Genomic DNA, 19,482 nt, shown 5'->3' with positions numbered 1-19,482 from the left:
TATTCACGGCAAATTGGGGGCTGAGGAGGCAGAATACCTTTAGACACACCCCCTCCCCAGTGCACGCTTTGGGGAGAAGTAACCAGAGAGACCCCCCACCCTCAGACTTCTAACCGGCGCCTCCTTTGTCCAGCTGAGGGGCTCCCTGGGGACTGACTGACACGCAAACGCAGCACCAGGTCCGCTGAAGGACGCAGGGCTCATCTTGGGTCATAAAATCTCCTTCTGCTGCGAATTAGGCGTGCCCGCCCTCCCGCAAGGTCAGGCTGTCCGCGGAACTGATAAGCACAGCTCCTTTGGTCAAGTTACTGATGCAGACTTGGGGGGGGGGGAGAGGGAAGCCGAGTGTGGGGACAGACCCCCACGTCCCTGCTGGGGACCCTCGGGGCCCGTCCGTGGGGCTGCTGGACGGTAGCGGGTCCCATTTCTCAGCAATGTCCGTCCAGGAGCAGCCCCCACTGAGCTCTTGGAGTGACCGACCAGGACAGCTGCCCACGGTGCCCGTTCGAAGTGGGCAGGATTCGGCGTCCGTGAGAAGAGAAATGAGAGGAGCACGGACGGACTTCGTGGTTGGTGAGCCATCCTGAGGCTCAGAGAAATGACCTCAGCCATTCCGGGCGCTCACAGACCTACCTGAGCTACTAGAGGACACATAGATGGCAAGGCGGCTTTGTAGAGGGGCTGCCCGCTGTGGGCGGGCGGGGGGAGGTTGGCCTCGAGTCGCGCGAGGCCCGACGTGCTCCGTCCCTTCTGCACCTCGGGCCTGAGCAGCTGGCAGGAGCGTCACCATCGCTGAGGCGAGACGGGAGTGCTCAGGGCCGTGCCGCAAAGCCAGCTGATGAGGGGTTGGAGACTGAACCCCAGGCCCGGGTTACGGAGCTGGGGTTCCCTCCAGCCGGCAGGGTCTCCCCCGACAGGCAGGGGACCGCGCCAGCGGCCCAAGAGCACGGGAGACCGGGCCCCCGCCCACCCAACCCGCAGGCTCTGCTGGGAACACATCTGTGCTCGCCGCGGCCACTGACAGCGCCTCGAGACTGCCTTTCAGAGACTCACTTGTCACCACTTCAGTGGGCTCGAGATGGGTAGAGTCTGAGCTTTCCCAGAAAAGGCAGAGGAGTATAGAAGTCTCATTTTTTTTTTTTTTTTTTTTTGGGCTTTCCGGTGCGAACCGGAAAACCTGCTAGACAAATTCTAAAAGAGCTGTAACACTTAGAAGTCTCATTTTTAAAGAATGCCAGCTAGTCATGCAGGAGGGATGACGGAGTTAGAAAATGACCATTTTGCCATAATTGAGTCTGGCAAGCATCCCTGCACCTGCCTGTCCCACTAGGCAAATATATTGGTGGGGAACAGGGAGTTCACATTTTGCCACATTTTTTTCTCCATTGTAAGATATGCAGATGACACCACCCTTATGGCAGAAAGTGAAGAGGAACTAAAAAGCCTCTTGATGAAAGTGAAAGAAGAGAGTGAAAAAGTTGGCTTAAAGCTCAACATTCAGAAAACTAAGATCATGGCATCTTGTCCCATCACCTCATGGGAAATAGATGGGGAAACAGTGGAAACAGACTTTATTTTTGGGGCTCCAAAAAATAAAGTCAGACTTTATTTTTGGGGCTCCAAAATCACTGCAGATGGTGACTGCAGCCATGAAATTAAAAGACGCTTACTCCTTGGAAGGAAAGTTATGACCAACCTAGATAGCATTTTAAAAAGCAGAGACATTACTTTGTCAACAAAGATCCGTCTGGTCAAGGCTATGGTTTTTCCAGTGGTCATGTATGGATGTGACAGTTGGACTGTGAAGAAAGCTGAGCACCGAAGAATTGATGCTTTTGAACTGTGGTGTTAGAGAAGACTTGAGAGTCCCTTGGACTGCAAGGAGATCCAACCAGTCCATCCTGAAGGAGATCAGTCCTGGGTGTTCATTGGAAGGACTGATGCTGAAGCTGAAACTCCAATACCTCGGCCACCTGATGCAAAGAGCTGACTCATTTGAAAAGACCCTGACGCTGGAAGGGATTGGGGGCAGGAGAAGAAGGGGATGACAGAGAATGAGATGGCTGGATGGCATCCCCAACTCAATGGACATGAGTTTGAGTAAACTCCGGGAGTTGGTAATGGACAGGGAGGCCTGGCGTGCTGCGGTTCATGGGGTCGCAAAGAGTCGGACACGACTGAGAGACTGAACTGAACTGAACTGAACTGAAGATGTCCTTAACTTCTGGTGATTAATGTCCCTTAATCATCACGAAGGTGACAATGTGCCTGTGCGGGCCTCGGCCGTAACTAGTGACCGAGCACCACTGGCCTGAGCCACGCACTGACCTCTGTCCCGCGGTGAAGCCGGAGGCCGCCGGTCCTGAGTGTGCTGCCCCGGCCATGTCCATGCGGAACCCGCCGGATGCGTGCAGGACTCGTCTTGACAAAGAGCCGGTTTCTCAGGGAATTTTATTTTAGTTTTTTGGCAGCACTATGGGGCATGTGGGGGCTTAGTTCCTGACCAGGGTTCGAACCAGTGCCCCCTGTGTTGGAAGTGCAGAGTGTTAACCACTGGACCACCAGGGAAGTTCCCCCACCCCCTTTTTTTGGCCTTGAGAGAAAAATTTAAGTGGGGATGGGATGGGGTGGGTGTTCTATATTAAAAGAGAAATAAAGGTAACGTTTGAACCTTGACTGTATTCTGTCTAGGGGGCAAAAACACTGTAGGAAATGCACTTCAGAACAATCAGAAGGATGCAAACGGCCTGTCTGCTGGACCATCCCTGAAAGGACGTCTGTGTTCTCAGGGTGGTCCTGGCACCCCTGTACTCAAGATGTATGAGAGTGTCCTCGTCCTCAGGAGATGCAGGCTGAGGGCTTAAGAGCTAAGCGTCCTGACCTGACGTGTTTACTTTCTAGAGTTGCCATCAAAACATGTGTTTGTAAATGGATGTGGATTACATACAAAAGAAAGAGAAAAACCAAACAGGGAAAATGTTAATGATGGACAAACCAAAAAAATAAAAGCAGAAGAATTTGCCATCTTCTTAGGAAGTACTTCTGACCAAGTAAAATGACACACACAGTCCACCATAAATGATTTTCTCTAGAGAGTAATTTTTAAGTCCTCTTACTGATTTTGACCTCGGGCTGAGCCAGATGAATGCCACACTGGTTGCACGTCATGGGGCCCTCGAGGGGCAATCCCCATGCCTCTGTCAGCAGGAATGGTCAGGTGTGTGAGGGGCAGGAGGGGAGGGCCAGGCCCACAGGTTGGCTCCCCAGGGCTGGGAGCAAAGACAAAGGCCATGCTGGGGCTGGGGGCGGGGTGGGCGCCCATCCCCTGCAGACTGGCGACTTGAGCACGCGAGCATGCCGACATGATAACCCCCCAGAGGCCCTGGACAAGCGTCCCGCTTTGGACATGCTCAAGGTCAAAATCACTCTGCTCCCCAGGCCGGCGTGCACACATATGGCATTGTTTTCCACACACACACGCAGCAGCCTCAGAACGTTTTAAACTCAGTCCCTGCTTTCCCTTTCATCATCTTATCATGCAAACATCATTTTTCATTTTACCCAGCTCCACTCGAGATAAACGTCATCTGCGTGTGAACTTGACCCCTCTCTGGCTGGCGTCATCCGTGTGGAGTAAGGTATGAAATGTGAGAAGAGGAAAAGCCCCGATTCTCAGGCCAGTGCTCCTTTCCTGGAAGATCCGAGGTTCCCGGCCTCTCGGAACGCTCTGGATGATGTGCGTGATGCTCCCTACACACCCACTTGCGCACCTTAAATGTGTCACCTGTGGGGAGACCTGCAGCCCTGCAGAGGCTCACAGTCATTGCTCCCGTCTGGGGTCTGCCTGAAGCCCCTCTGCGGTCACAGCCGCCGTCCCGGGACGGGCCTGAGCTGTGTGGAGCTCCCGGGCCATCTCCAGGTCCTCCCAGGTTGTGCTCTCTGCACTAGCAGCTGCCGGGCGGCACCCTGTCCCTGGCCTCCTCCTAACTCAGCTTCCGTGGGGGGTTCCGACACCCGGCCCTGGGGCCCCCACCTTGGGCGGTGTGTCTGCGCCCTCCTGCCTGACCCTGCTGCTGATGGGCACTGGGAGGGCCCCAAGTGCCCCCTCGACCTCTTCACTGAAAGGCACCCACTTCTGCTGCGTGTGCATCAGTCACGTCTCCAGAATCTTCCTTCTCACGGCTGCTGTCTCGGGCCAGGAAGGGGACGAGAGCCACCAGCCTTCCCACCAGGTGACCCGGCACCTCCCGCTGTTTGCCGGCAGTATTCCCCAAAACGCAGCCTTGCTGGCTTCACTCCCTGCTGACGCTCCTTCAACGGCTTCCCCCCCGTTGAGCAGATACACGCCCGCTCCTCACAAGCGGGCTGCAGGCGCCGGTCCCGTCCCACGTCTGTCCGGGTCCCAGCGCCCCACGTGGCCCGGCCCTGCGTCCTGACCCTCTGCTGGTGCCCACACGTCCCCCGGTACCCCTGGGTCTGGCTGGAAGGGCCGGGCCCAGGGTCACCTCCTCCGGCAAGCTCACCATGCCTGGCCGGAGGGGGCTGGCTGGCTACCTGCCGCTTTTGGCGCACGTGACGACAGGGACGTGGGCTGTTGAACTTCGATGATGTCTCTGAACCCTTCAAGCTGTCCCGGGGCTCAACTCCGCGTGTGGCAGGGAGGAGCCCCCAGCAAATGCTGAGTGAGACCAAGCCCCACTCCTACTCAGCAGCCCCAGGAAGAGGCCTCGAGTGGATGTAGTTCAGACACCGCAGCCTCAGGACAAACAGCCGCACACACCGCTGGAAGTGGAAACAATCCGACGGGCTCAGGTTCTGCACCAGCTGCAGGTGCTAAGTTCTGCCCTGACACCCTGGCAGGGGTGTGGTCTGCAGCCCCCAGTCGGCACCTTGAGCCCAGAGCTCTGGTGAGCGATGCCCTGGCCATCCAGGTCCAGGTCCAGGTCCAGGTCCAGGTGCGGGCCCTTCCCTCTGGCTCCTCCGGCCAACTCAGGGGCACGTCACAGGGAAGTAAACCACCAGGCACGTGGCCGCCGCTCTACAGTAAGGACCGAGCAGTTTCCTTAAAAAGCTCAGGGCTTCCTTGGTGGTCCAGTGGCAAAGCCACCTGCCCGGGCAGGAGACCCGGCTTCGAGCCCTGACCCGGGAAGATCTCACGTGCCTCGGAGCATCGGGGCCCCGGAGCTGCACCTGCGGAGGCCCAGGCGCCCTGGAGCCTGCGTGCAGTGACAGGACACAGCACCCGAACGAGCGCTGGCTCCGCAGCCGCAGAGATGCAGCAGCCGCAGAGACGCAGCAGCCGGAGAGACGCTGCAGCCGGAGACACGCCCCGCAGCCGGAGACACGCCCCGCAGCTACAAGGACCCAGCGCGGCAGAGACTAAAGGTGAAAGAAAGGAGGCAACACTGATCCAAATTAGCTCAATTCGTGAAAAGACATCAGAGTATTTCAGACCTTGAAAAAATGAGTTCTGCAGCATGCATGTTTTATAAAAATTCTTTATTTTGAAATAACTTAAAACTTGAGGAAAAGTTACAAAAGTACATTTCATCTGTATAAACCTCACCCGGACTCAGCAACACGGACATTTACCGTGTCTGCGCTCTGCCCGGGTGCAGCGAGCGGAGGGGGCCCTGCACGTCAGACGCAGCCCGAGCATGCCCGCCGCGGTCTGTCCCAAGTTCCTGCCCGAGAACCCGCTCGGCAGGCGCGCCCGGCGGGCACAGGCTCCGCCTGCTCACGCGGGGACTTGAGCCTTGCGGGGAGTCAGTGACACTCAGGGGAGCTGTCCATTCCCCCGTGGGAACCCGAGGTGAGGAGCCAGGAGCACCGTCCACCCCGCGAGGCCCGGGTCAGCTGCCCCCTTCCCAGGACACCAGCCTCCCAGACACTTCACGTATCAACACATCAGGCACGTTTCACTGACGACTTCTGAATTTTTAACCGATATACATAAAGATACAACCACCACCAATCTCTCAGACTGCAGCCTCGAGCTCATCCTGTCTCTGAAAAAAATAAGACACTGCACACCCACTCCTCCGTCTCCTCACTGCCTAGCGCCTGCCCCGTCCGCCCGCCCTCCCGAAGATACAAATAGTTATTTGAGGATGCTTTAAGATACAAGTGCAATATAGCCCTGGAGCGAAATACACTACTTTACACATCACAGTCGGGGCTACAGCTGCACCCGCCTTTCACGCGAGCCATACAAGGAGACGCTGCGCAGACAGGGGCACCCCACCCGCCACCCACTACATCCTGAGGGCCCCCCGCCCCTGCAGGGCCTGGGTACATAGTTCTGCCCGCTCCCGCAGGGCTCCGGCCTCCGGGGCGCCCCTCAGCAGGAAGTGGCTGATGAAGAGCTTCAGGCCCTCACGTAGCAGGCCCAGCGCCGGCTTGTCTGACACCCTGGGGAGGAAGGGACACGCGTCAGTGACCAGCCGCCCTCTCGCTCCATTGGGGGGACCCCAGAGACGGAGACATGCCCAATTCCCACTGAAGCAGAGGGCTCAGTGCAGAACATGTTCTATCGGTCACAAATCATCTTCATTTCACCATTAGGCAAGTCTCCTGTCCCCCAGATTAATGTACAAGATGTTATTAAAATTAAAACTGAAAAGCTGCACCTAAATACACATAAAACACGACAAGCTTGCTTTTCTAAGACAACCTAAGTGAAAATGCTTTCTCTTTTCTTTTCCATATGTTTTATCAAAAAAGCTGGGAACAAACCTTGCAAAAATCAAACCAAGATCTTCAAGTTCTGTTTCTATTAGCAGTATATGCAACACTTTTCGTAAGAAGTGGACTCTGGGTTTGTCCAGTTCGCTGAATTCCACAACCTAATAGAGTCAGGATAAAAAAATAATAAAGTTACATTGGTTTAGCCAACTTCTCAATGATTTCTAAACAGTCTGAGGGATAACTACCCCCTCCCCCACCCCCTTAACTAAGGTTATTTCCAGTTTTATAAAACGACCAGCTGAGGCCCTGGGCCCTCTCATCACTGGTGCAGACTGTGCGCCCGCTGGCGAGGGGACTCAGCAGAGCTCAGTCAAGTCCAGGGGCGCCGAGTGAAGCAGGGCTCCTGAGAACGGAGACGGTGCGACCGTCTCCACGCCTCAGCAAGACTACCCCGACTGAAACCACACACACACACACAGGTGTGACCACTCCACACCTCAGAGAGACTACCCTGACTAAAACCACACACACACACACACAGGTGTGACCACTCCACACCTCAGAGAGACTACCCCAACTAAAACCACATACACACACACAGACACACACACAGAATCTAGGTCCAGGAAGGACAAACCTGTGTACATAAAAATCACAGCACCCTTACACAGTGGGACGCTATACAAGAGTCATAAAATCTGAGAAGTGCAGAGATCAATGTGGCCACATTTCAGGCTTATGCTGAATTACAGGAAAGGACAGCCGCAGCTCGGAGACCCTGTACCAACTGGGCGGGGTGAACGTGTAGACAGAGGCCTGGTCAGACCCCTGTGAAGGGAGGACGGGCCGGCCTGCCCCAGGGGCGTCTCCAGGACCTACTGCAGCTGAGCGACATGCCGTGCGCTGTCCCTTCTGGGCTGAAACTCGAGCAAGCAGAAGGCGCGATCCCTCAGCAACGAGAAAGCCAGAGTGGTCTGTGCCGTGGCCCCGTGGCAGGCTGTGGGGCGAGGCTGCGGGCCCGCACGCTCCGCGCGGCCTCTGACGCCCCAGCCCCCACCCCAGAGGCACAGGAGGTTAACGTGGCCAGTGTGTGAGCAGGCCCTGAACTCGCGCCCCCAGCCCCACGGAGATTAGCCAGCAGCTGTCACGGCGCCCTAAGCTACCGGCAACTTGACGCTGCCTGCTCGTCTGCCCGGATGATGAGGACGTTTCCCAGGCGAGTCAGGATCCAAGGACACGTGTGTTCCTAAGGGATCGAACACACTGGCCCCGGGCCCTGAGCGCACTTCTGGACTGCATGCCCACTTATACGAGGACTTCCCCCCTAAAATGCATGGCAGGACCGCACACTCCCAAGTGGGGTGACTCCTGACACGTGGAACCAGAATTCGGAGGCGACTGTAAAGTCAGAGGGTTTTTTGACTCCCCACGGGGTCTGTGCCCCTGACCCCACATGGCTCAAGGCTCAGCTGTATACATTCGGCGTCAGTGCCCTGAATCAGTCCATACGTGACACACACCTTTAAGAGGGAAAGTGGCAGTGACTTCGTCTTCAACAAGTGGGCCACCAGATGAACCAAATTAGCAAAATTAGTGGCTGGCAAATTTTCTAGGTCCCGAAATTTGTCCCATATGCTGAACTGGAATGTCATCTAGTAGAATAAGAAGGCGGAAAAAGTTAAAATTCCACAAATTATTAGAATAATCACTACAAACATAATCCAAAGTATGGTACTTAATCACTTAGATGTAACATCCTTAAGCTGAAGACTTCTTAGAAACAACTACACTGGCTTCGTGTACACAGTAGTTTGAAACTACTTCACAGTTATCATTCTTTTGAGATGCTGTCCCTCAAATCAGAGAAACACGGGACCACACAGGCCCTGCCGGTGCACCAGGTCACGGCACCCTCATCTGTGACAGGGCAAGGGGACCTGGGGCCGCGGATCCAGGGAGCCCACCCGCCGCACTCGGCTCGGGGCCCGCAGTCAGTGGACGGCAGGTGGCCTCCCGGCCCCGTCACCTGGAACCTCCGCTCGTAGGTGCAGAACTTGCCAGCCAGAAAGGCGTAGAAAGGGTTGTAGGTCTTCTCCTGCAGGCAGCAGTCCACCAGGACGTGCACGATCTCTCTCTCCTGCTGATCCTTAAGCCCCAGCCTGGAGGACAGAAGCCGGAGCTCTGAACCTTCAACCTGCCTGATGTCGGCAGCCCGAGGCAGATAGCGCTCCCAGCACGCCCTGTCCGGCCGTCTGGAGAGGTGAGCTGAGCGAAGAAGGTGGGGGCAGGACTGGACGCCGGGCCCGGGAACAGGGCCCCCGGGCCAACTGACCCCCAGGGGCAGCCTCAGCTGCGGGCCGGCAGCGCGGTCCCTGCCGCCCGACCTGCTGTCCCCGTGGGGGCGGGTCTGGACACAGGAAGACCCACCCCTTTAGTGCTGTGTGGGGTCTGCACAGTCCTGCAATACCTCCCCTTTATTTCTTTCTGAATTTGAAGCAAATAAAGGAAAATTAATACATACTAGGCTTTTTAGATGTACTTTGTCAAAGAACACAGATGCTTTTAAATCTCGTTACAACTGAGTATGGAAACCACACAGGAGGTTTAACTTAGACACAGTCAGAAAGACAACAGGCAGAGTTAAGCGACTCACGACAGCCACCGAGAGCTGTCAGGTGGTCACCCGGTCCTTCTAATCAGATCGTAAGCTGTCCGCACCCAGAGTGACCAGCGGCCAGTCAGCAGGAGGGACGCTGGGGAGGGGGGCGCCCCAGCCCCTGACTCACAGGCCAAGTAGGAGGCGCACACGGGGCTTACTTCAGGAGCTTCTCGAACGCATCCAGGAAGTCTTCACTCGTCATCACTGTGCAGAATATGTTTCTCCTGATGTCAGTGTTCATTCTCTGCTTGCGGGCGAGCTCTAGGATCTTCGAGCTAACCTGGAAAGAGGGACGACAGGGCGTAGATCGTACAGACGAGTCACTGAAATCTCTCCCTTGGTTCAGTACAGTCACCAAGTTTCTAAAACCTTATGTGTGTAATCCTGCGGCTTGACCTCGGGGATAATTGTAAGTTACATGTAAATCCACAGGAGTCAGTGCTGAATCTTCATTTCTCAGCACCCCTACTGCAACAGCAAGAGACGGAACAGACCCCCGGAGGAACCCACCAGGTCTGGAGGGTCTGCCGGTGTGAGCGAGGGCAGGGCGGCCAGGGTCTGACGGCCTAGCATCCCCTCACTCCTCTCTGCGTCTAAGTCTCTCAGTTAACGTTCTGATACTTTCAAAGGAAGTAACAGAAATGGAATTACATGAGATCACAAAACCACAGCAACTTCTGTAATATCGTCAAATAACCCCAGGGACAGCCGCGTACGGACTCGGTCCCCCACGCACCGTCCCCGCGCGCGGACTCTGCAGATCTTTCTGCGGACCACCGTCCACCATCGGGGTGCCGCTCCAGGCGGACCCCACGATCCACCAGCGCCCGGCGCGCTCGGCGTTCAGGACGCTGTCCCAGGACACTCGGAGCTCGGGATCCGTCCCCGCGCCCGCGCCGCGCACCTGTAAGAGAGAAGCCCGCGCAGGCGCAGCGGCTCAGCACGCGGGCACCGCCCCGCACGCTCCCGCTCCAGCTCCGGCGCTCCGGTGCGGGTCCGCTGTGCCGAGTCCCCGACAACCGGGACACTTAACCCCTGGGAGGTTCGCCAGCGTCAGAGGTGACCTGTCCGTGTGTGAGCTCCCTGGGCCCACCCCCAGACGCGCTGTGGGAGGACAGCGGTCCTACGGGCGCCCCGGGGAGAGCCCACGGCCGGCAGCGAGGACGCCGCCAAGGGGCCTGTGATCCATGGGACGCGGTGACAGGACCTGACCGAGTCTGGGGCTGAGGGAGTTGCCCAAGGGGCCCACGGCGAGAAGTCCCAGGGAATTTCAACAGACGAGCCCTCACCCCCAGGCTGACCTCTCTGGTCTGGGTGGGACCGCGGCCAGAGGACGCGCCTGTTGAGTCTGTGTGGCTGAGGGCTCAGCGCAGGGGCGCCCACAGCTCACAAGGGGGGGTCTCACCACAGAAACCTGCAGCTTCCACCCATCTGGGGACCCCCGCGACTGGATGGGCACCTGACCTGTGGCTCCCGTCTGCTGGAGGACTCTCACAGGATAGCGCAGCCCGGGGAGCTTAGGCACAGGGAGGGCTCCCCAGAGAGGAGACGGCCCCCCAGGGAGGAGGAGGAGCTCCTTAGAGAGGAGGAGGCCCCCAGGAAGGGAGGTGTGCTCCCCAGGGAGGAAAGGTGGGCTCCCCAGGGAGGAGGGGCGGGCTCCCCAGGGAGGAAGGAGAGCTCCCCAGGGAGGAGGGGCGGGCTCCCCAGGGAGGAAGGAGAGCTCCCCAGGGAGGAGGGGCGGGCTCCCCAGGGAGGAAGGAGAGCTCCCCAGGGAGGAGGGGCAGGCTCCCAGGGAGGAAGGAGTGCTCCCCAGAGAGGAGGGGAGGGCTCCCCAGGGAGGAGGAGGAGCTCCTCAGAGAGGAGGAGGCCCCCAGGAAGGGAGGTGTGCTCCCCAGGAAGGGCGGGCTCCCCAGGGAGGAGGGGCAGGTTCCCCAGGGAGGAAGGAGTGCTCCCCAGGGAGGAGGGGCGGGCTCCCCAGGGAGGCGGCAGCCACTCACCAGGCCTCTCTGCAGCTTCCGCAGCCTCTCCACGGGCTCGGGGTCGTAGCCCGGGATCTTGCGCACGTCGTTGTTCTTCAGGGCCAGCAGCGTTTCCAGCATGAAGCGGACCTGAGACAGGCAGGAGGAGCCGCCCTTTCAAACGGGGGAACCGGTGGCCCTTAACTCAGGAAGGGAGGGACCGTCGTCTTGCAGCATCGACAGCAACGTGGCCGCCCACCCGGGGCTCCCCGCTGCCCCACTGGCCTCAGGGGCCCCCTTCTCACTCCTGGCCTTTCTCCTTCTTTAACTTTCAAAACTGGAAATAACACTGTACTTAGAGAAGAGCTGCAAGCACAGCAGTGAGAATTCCCACAGGCCCAGAGCAGAGTCCCCCAAACGTGAGAGCTCAGACAACCCCCACACCGCATGCAGGGAACACTCGGGGCTGCCCCTGGGCTCAGCACACTCCCCCAGCCCTCAGCGAGCCCCTGACCCCGCCCACTTCCTCCAGCTTCCGGCCACCACGAGCTAAACACATATGTCTGCTGACCTCCCTATAGTCAAAGCTAGAGATCTGTCTAGTCAAAGCTATGTATGGTTTTCTCAGTAATCATATATATGGATGTGTGAGTTGGACCATAAAGAAGGCTGAGCACCGAAAAACGGATGCTTTTGAACTGTGGGGTTGGAGAAGACTCTTGAGAGTCCCTTGGACTGCAAGGAGATTCAACCAGTCCATCCTAAAGGAGATCAGTCCTGGGTGTTCATTGGAAGGACTGATGCTGAAGCCGAAGCTCCAATCCTTTGGCCACCTGATGTGAAGAACTGACCTTTTCCTCTGCCTTTTTCCTGAGCATCCAACACAAAAGCAGGGTGTTGGTCTGGAACCCCTGCTCGGCTCCCATGACCCTCCGCACCAGACATGGCGCCTCACCCTCCTCCGCGGTCCCCAGGACCCTCAGAAGGCTCAGCCCCGCCTCCCTCCTCACAGTGAACCTGGCCCTCGTCCCAGGATTTCAGAACTGGGCCAGTCTTCCTTTCCGGTCTGTCTCTCTCAACAACCTACTGCCCACCTGGAGACCCAAGCTGGGTACCTGGCATGACCTCTGACCCCTGTCTCCCACCCCCTCAAGTCTGAGGACTTCTAAGTCCTAGACTCACACCCGATGTAATTCTGCTAATCATCGCCCCAAGGTGGCTTTTCTCTCCTTTTTTGCAGCCAAAGTGACCTGAGCATGAAAACGTGTGTTTACCTACTCAGAACTCATCACATGCCTCATGCCTCTGGATAAGGTTCTGATTCCCTGGGAGGTTCACAAGGCCCTGAGGCCAGCCGCTGCCTGCTCCCTGGAGGGAGGCCATCCCTGCTCCTCTAACGAGGCCCCTGCCTCACCCCAGACCCCCACAGCTCCTCCACGCCTCTCAGTCTGCAGACCAGCAGAGGCAGGGGTCACAATCGGCCCCACCTTCCAGTAGGGGAAACTGAGGCCCAGAGCACTCGGTCAAGCGCGCTGACCTGAGCCCCTCACCACAGGTCTTCCCAGTAAGCCTCTTCTGAACAGCTGAACGTTCTTAAACCCCTGAGAGTAAAGGAGGAGGCTCATTCACACACTGAAGAGAAAGCCGCAACACCAGATCAGGCAGGAGATACAGCGCTCATCGGGAAGGAAGGGGCACGCGTGCCGAGGCTGCGTTCAGGCAGTCAGGAAGCAGGTCAGGAGGGGCGCGTACCCTGGTCTGGTCCCGGAACTTGCCACCTGCTCCACTGGCTTTGGCCTGAGTCTCAGTGATCAGCTCCTTAAGGGACAAAGCATCGTCCTTCCTCAGTGAAAAGCCCACGGTCTTCAGCATTAACAGGATCAGCTCAATATCTTTTTCCGTGAAAGTTTCAACAAGTTTCTTCAAAACGTCAAAGATGAGGAGAGACTGCACCACGTGGAAGTTGTACAGATGGGCGATGATGGTGAATAGGTTGTCACACTCCTTCCCATCTCGCCCGCTTTTATACACATCATCAAACCTCCTTACCACCGCCTCCAGGAAGTGGGCGCCCACCTGGACGAAGAGCAGAAAACATGTGACTGCAAACAAGAATCGAGTTGGCAGGTTATTCTCAGGGGCCCTTCTTTCAGCTTAGACGTGTATTAAAAGACTTAGTGCTTTAAAAATTAACATAAGATACACAGGTGGTAGGATACGAGATCTCACAGGTAGAAAGTTTAAGAACTCGAGTCTGAGTGCACAGAGCTTCCCAGAGGAGAGCCTGAACAAGAGCAAGGTGCTCAGACATCCCTCCAAAGGAGGTGCCTTTTGTGGCCAGCAGCCACTCCGGTTCCTCGGAAAAACACAGTTGTGAAAACTGCTAAGAACACACCCACATCTCTAAAAACATGCTATCCAACACGGCTCACTTCTCCGGCTCAGTCTGGGCCTGGAGGGCGGGGGCCTGGGGTGGGGAGCGTGTTGGCAATGCTCCAGCTGAGACTCAGGGACCCAGACCACTGCAGCTGGGCTGGACCCAGGCAGGCAAAGCGGATGTGAGTGACCCAGGGACAGAACCAGAGCAGGTGGCCAGTCATGGAAGGAAAGGATCAACCATCTAGGTCATGGGGGCTGACGGAGCTTCCAGTGGGGGCATTAACCCACTAGGAGAGCGGGAAGGATAGGCAGGGACTGGCACTTTAAGACTGAGTAAGCCCGACCCCTGGACGCCCGGGGGGGCGGCTGGAGAAGCAGGGGCTGCGTTAAATCCCCAGTGAGGATGGACTGTAGCGAGAAGCAGGGGTCGTCCGCAAAGTAAGGCAGTGCTGGGGGACCTCAGGGAAAGGCAGCCGATGGGAAGGAGGGCACAAGCGCTCTGCAGGGGCAGCTCTGACAGGCTGGACACGTCCTCTGGTTTCTAAGGAGCCGGGAACAGGGCCTAACTGTAAACACCCAACTCAGGCCTCCTCACTGAAGACGCCCCTGAGGAACACTCTTCCAGTAACCACCACTCTGCTACATTCAAACAGACCTTAAAAAAGAAGAGACCAGAATTCCGCAGACATCAAGAAAAAGTCTGCACCTGCAAAGCGGGGCTGAAGGAACCCCTGCCCATCCCGCCTGGAGCCCCAAGGACGCGCACAGGGGTCAGACCCGAAGGGGCGCGCTGCTGTTGAGAGACCTGTACCGCGTAAGGTCCCAAGGATCCACAAGCTCTTCTGATGCAGATGTCATCTGGGAAAGGAGGCCTCATTCACGTCCTCCCCCACCTCAGTATAAAGTCCTGTCATCAGAGCTCCCTAACAGCCCCGGAAGCCGCCACCCTGGGCGAGCGGATGCCAAGGTCAATGAAAGGGTGAGGAAGAGGCCCTGTAGCGTGCAGCCCCTGACCCGACGCAGGGGTCAGAGCAGGGACCGAAAACCCGGGGGAGGGGGGAGGAGGCCAGGCTCCGAGCAGTGGGCGCTTCAGACGCACTGTCCGCCGAATCCCAACACAGGGCCATGGCACAGACACAGCGGCCCCCGGCCCGCCCAGGGACACTGATGCTCCAAGCCCAGGCACTGTCCTCTGTCTCACTTGATGCTGTTTTCCCTCACACTCCTGTGGCCTTCCGTCCAACAAGGCCTGTGCTCAGACACCGGAAACAGTCACCGTCACAGCGGGGACCCAGAGAAGACGAAGGCAAGCTGGACACTGCGGTCCAGAGGGGGAGAGACTAATAGCCAACAAGGACTAGTCAGCACCGGAAGCCAGTCAACATCACGTGGGTACGGAGCGCAGCCTGGACAGAGACCACACAGGCAAGGTGTCCCGGGACGCAGCAGCCGGCCACTGAGACGAGAGGCGCCTGGACGGCCAGCGGCAGCCCTACCTCGAGGCCGACGGTGCGGTGCAGGACGCTGACCAGGAGGACGTGCTCCATGAGCAGCCGGGCGGGCATGGCCGTGTCTGGGGCGCAGGCGCTCAGCACGACGGCGGTCAGCGTGGCGTTCATGTCCTTCCGGCTGTGGCCCATGTACAGCTCCTCCAGCTGGCTGCTGATGGAGGCCAGGTTCGGCTCGCTCAGCCTGCGCACAAGTGGGAAGACAGAGCGACAGGGCTGCCGTTTTTGGGGGTCAGTTTAAGAAAAGGGAAAAAGTTACTAATATACCAGCAGGTCCCATTCTGCGTAGGCAAGCCCCAAACCCAGCACATATGTACGGAACACACAATCCTCTGGGATCTGCAAATAACCTAACTGCTCTCCTTCCAGCTGAGATGCGGCCCCAGAGAAGCACACAGAGGATCCCGTCAAGACCAGAGAGACCGTGACAAGGACGTCTGCTGCCATTCTGACTCGCTGTCCCCAGGCAGATGCAGGGACCACCCTGAGCACATCCACATGTACTGCTGGGAGAATTCCAACTTTCCCATTGTCACCTGGCATAAACGTCTGTACTTCCTGATGTGGAAAAACCACTGTACTGGGTGGGGATGGGAGGGTGTACACGCACTGCTTCTGTGAGAGAAGTGCCCCCGCTAACATAAGCACCCCAGGCTTTGGTTAACTCCCAGAAACGCGCCTCCGCTGTCAGAAGGAGCCGGTCTCCTGAAGGCACAGCATGCACTGTCTCGAGGTTACCTGTTGATCAGACCTTTGACCTGCTTCTTGAGCCTTTCCAGCTCTTCCTTTTTCTGGGCATCCTCTGTCTCCTCCACTTGCCTCACGTGAGGTGGGACGTACTTTCCACCATTTTCACCAAGACTCTGCTTGAAAGGACAGAAAGAAATTATTCTTAGATACTGGATTCCCAGGCAATGGGGCAGGCGCTCACCACTGCCCACTGCTGCCTAGTGAACACCAGGTGTCTCCTGAGTGCCCGCTCCAGCCCTGGACAAGCATGCCTTCACTTAGGTAACTGTCAACACCTCCCTCTTCCCTCTGGAGCTCTGCTGATCTGGCTGCGCACCTCCGGTTTGTGCCCCCAAGGGCCCTACATCTTGTGCCAGCCTCAATTGACAGTGGGCACGGCCACGCACAAACACCGAGATTACACGCACCACCAACGTTGGGAGAAAAAGTTTGGAAAAACTTCAAACTTGTTCAAAACTAGTATCTAAGTTTACATGGTAAAACTAAAATCAACCTACTGCTCACTGTTTCCTAGATTTTCAACTTACGGGATTATTCATCATTATCACCAACCCTCCCTGACACCTGAGTGACAAAGCCTTTAGGAAACATTTTTTGTAAGGCGTGATCCTTGCTTGGACTGAGAAAGCACATTTATGCACACAGAAACTTAATCGTAAGACACCCCCTAGTATGTCAATTACACTTCCACAAACTATGAGAGAGCCTTGGGAACAGTCAAAAAGACAGTGCTCAGAGAGGAGCTGACAGCACGTGGAAACTTGCTCAGAGTACTAGGCGCTAAGGCACCAGGGACAGAAATGAGACAGATCATACCCTTAAGGAGGGGAAGGTTCCCAGAGATGTTTGACATTAACAGATAAACGCATCAGTGAGAAAATGAGGAAAGGCCTCGCGCACGAAAGTTATAGTGAGTACAGAGACAGAACACTGAACCAGTGAGAGGTGGAGAAGGAAGTAATTCTACAAGGTGCGCGCTGAGGTGAGGCTGTTTTAACAGGTGAGGGGCCACCCCTCCAGCCCCTGTCTGCCCTGCCATGGGTTGTGAACTTGGTCCTCAATGTGAGATCTCCACCAAGCCAGTGTTAGAGATCAGTCCTGGGTGTTCATTGGAAGGACTGATGCTGAAGCTGAAATTCCAATACTTTGGCCACCTGATGTGAAGAGCTGACTCATTTGAAAAGAGCTTGATGCTGGGAAAGATTGAGGGCAGGAAAAGGGGATGACAGAGGATGAGATGGCTGGATGGCATCACTGACTCGATGGATATGAGTTTGAGTAAACTCCGGGAGTTCGTGATGGACAGGGAGGCCTGGCGTGCTGTGATTCATGGGGTCGCAAAGAGTCGGACACGACTGAGCAACTGAACTGAACTGAACTTGTGCTTTAGCAGGACTCACTCCGGGAGCAGCTGGACAGGAAAAGGACTAGGTGAGGGCAGGCAGAGGTGCTGCAGCTGTCCCCGGGATACACCAGAGATGGAACAAAGCAAGGGGGAGGGGAGTCAGGTTTGGAGCCTGAGGACAGCGGTGGGGACGCCCCCAAGTCCCTGGGAGAGAAAGGTCTCTAGAGATGTCTTCTCCCTTCTCTATTGCCTGCTGTGTGCCCAGTCATATCCGACTCTGTGACCCCACGGACGGTGGCCCGCCAGGCTCCTGTGTCCATGGGATTCCCCAGGCAAGAGTACTGACCTGACAGACCCACACCCAAGCGCAACCCTCGTTCGTCTGAAGGAGATCCCAGAGGACTGAGATCATGCACACGATACCTGATCGTCTGTGCGCACACCCTCCGAGTTTTCACGCCTCTCTTCATCTTCTGCAAAACGGACCCTCTTTCTGCCCCCTTCCTCCTTGGCTGCGCCCTGGGCTCCACGCGCTTCCTCTTCGGCATCGTCCTGGTCCTCGTCCTCCTCCTCCTCGCTCCACGCATCCTCTGCCGGCTGCCCGCTGCCCCCCTCCAGGTCCTGCTCCTCCCATCCGTCCTCGGCGTCAGTGTCCAGCTCACTCCCAGAGAGTGTCGGGCCCGCGCCCTCCTCCGCCTCGCTGCCGCTTTCACACAAGCCACTACTTTCCCCAGAGCCCAGGGCCTCCAGGACGTAGTCGAGCCCGTCGCGGGCAAAGCTGAGCGGCACGGAGCTGCTGCCGTCGCCCTTCTTCCTGCGCTTGTTCAAGCCGAGGCGCCGCTCCAGCTTTCGGATCTCGCGGTCCTCCTCCTCGTTGGCCGCCAGGAGCGCCCGTTTCCGGGAGGCGGAGGCGGCGGCGGCGGCAGCGGCGGGGGTCTTGGTCCTACCGGGCGTGCCCTGGGCCTGGGTCCGGGCCGAGGCGGCCTTGGGCGGAGCCGGGGGGTGCCGCAGCCCCTCGGACGGCCGGTCGGCCTTCTCCCGCGCCGCCTCCGGCCGGGGGCCGCTCGCTCCCCCGGCTCCGCCGCCGCTGCCCGGGCTGGGGTCCTGCGCGGGGCCTGTCGCCCTCTGGAGCCGGCGCGCCTTCCTCAGGTGCCGCTTCTCCCTCCTCAGCTCCCGGCGGCTTTTCCTCCCGCCCGGGCGCGCGCGGCCCGGAGCGCGGGACCCCTCGCGGCCGCCGGGGGTTCCGCCCTCCGCGGTCCCCTGCACGAACTCCTCCACGGCTAGCTTCAGCCGCCTCAGGGCCCCTTCCCCACTGCCCCCCAGCCCGCGGCGCGGCCCGCGCCCGCCTGCGCGCTTCCCGCGGCCCATGCACCCCCGGAAGCCGCCCCGCGCCGGCACCTTAGCGCCGGCGGACGCCGCCATCTTTGGGGACGCACCAACGCGGGATTTCCGGCCGGGACGGAACTTCCGGGCGGGGAGCGGCGCGGGGCGCGCGGCGCAGGGCGGGCCGAGGCGCCTCCCCCTGCTGGCGGGAGGCTGGCAGTGCAGGGAGCCGCGCGGTTCACAATCAGAAAACAACCCTGATGTCTGTCAATAGTAAACCAGGTAAGCAAACCACGATATCTTCACGTATCAGACCACTATGCAAACATAAAAACCGAGAGGCCTGCCGCTGCAAAGAATAATCGAGATACATGGTAAAAAAGAAAACGTTGATTGAAAACAAAACAAAAAACAGGCATAAAATAACTCTATTAATTAAAATTCAAAAAGAGAAATATTTGGTCTTAGATGCAAACGTCTGTGGTCAAACCAAAAACAAAGCAGCTAATAACCCCGCCTGTTTTGAACGGTGGGTCCCTCCAGGCTCTCCCACAAGCCCACAAGAGGGGCTCGTGAGCACACAGTATTACTTAAATATGAAAAGCTTAGGGATGATGGTAAAGAAGGCTCGGCGCTTTCTGAGGGGGTGGAAGCTTGGGGAGGTGCGTGAACGGGCACCTGGGCGGGTGGCACCGTGGGAACCGCGCGCTGATCGCGGGAGCGCCCTCCCGTGCTCACTGCTCCGGCCTCAGGCCTCCGGCCCTCCAGGCTCCGGGTGAAGACGCCCCTGTGCTTCATTGGTGTTGCTGGGATTGCCTGGGTGATGTTCCTCGTTATTGCGCCATGGACGAGTGCCTGCTGGCGTGACTGGTG

At 57.8% G+C, this 19,482-nt stretch overlaps 1 protein-coding gene and 1 non-coding gene across 2 annotated transcripts; both read right to left on the bottom strand.

The window, feature by feature from the left end:
- Window positions 1-1,149: 1,149 nt before the first annotated feature.
- LOC122438998 lies at window positions 1,150-1,211 on the bottom strand. Its single transcript, XR_006268739.1, has one exon. It is a non-coding gene; the product is annotated as a U7 small nuclear RNA (small nuclear RNA).
- A 4,271-nt stretch (window positions 1,212-5,482) lies between these two features.
- On the bottom strand, window positions 5,483-18,738 carry NOM1 (nucleolar protein with MIF4G domain 1). Its single transcript, XM_043463990.1, has 11 exons — window positions 17,710-18,738; window positions 15,930-16,054; window positions 15,180-15,375; window positions 13,057-13,380; window positions 11,344-11,454; window positions 10,083-10,250; window positions 9,505-9,626; window positions 8,714-8,846; window positions 8,208-8,339; window positions 6,736-6,845; window positions 5,483-6,411 (listed from the first exon to the last, which is right to left on the bottom strand). The coding sequence occupies exons 1-11, from the start codon at window positions 18,706-18,708 to the stop codon at window positions 6,255-6,257; spliced, it is 2,577 nt and encodes an 858-aa protein (XP_043319925.1). The 5' UTR covers window positions 18,709-18,738; the 3' UTR covers window positions 5,483-6,254.
- Between the last annotated feature and the right edge of the window lie 744 nt (window positions 18,739-19,482).

The sequence above is a fragment of the Cervus canadensis genome, chromosome 3 (genome assembly GCF_019320065.1).
Source record: "Cervus canadensis isolate Bull #8, Minnesota chromosome 3, ASM1932006v1, whole genome shotgun sequence".
In the NCBI taxonomy this organism is placed as follows: Eukaryota; Metazoa; Chordata; class Mammalia; order Artiodactyla; family Cervidae; genus Cervus; species Cervus canadensis.
Note: the sequence above shows the minus strand (reverse complement) of the source record. Positions and strands in the feature narration are given on the sequence as shown.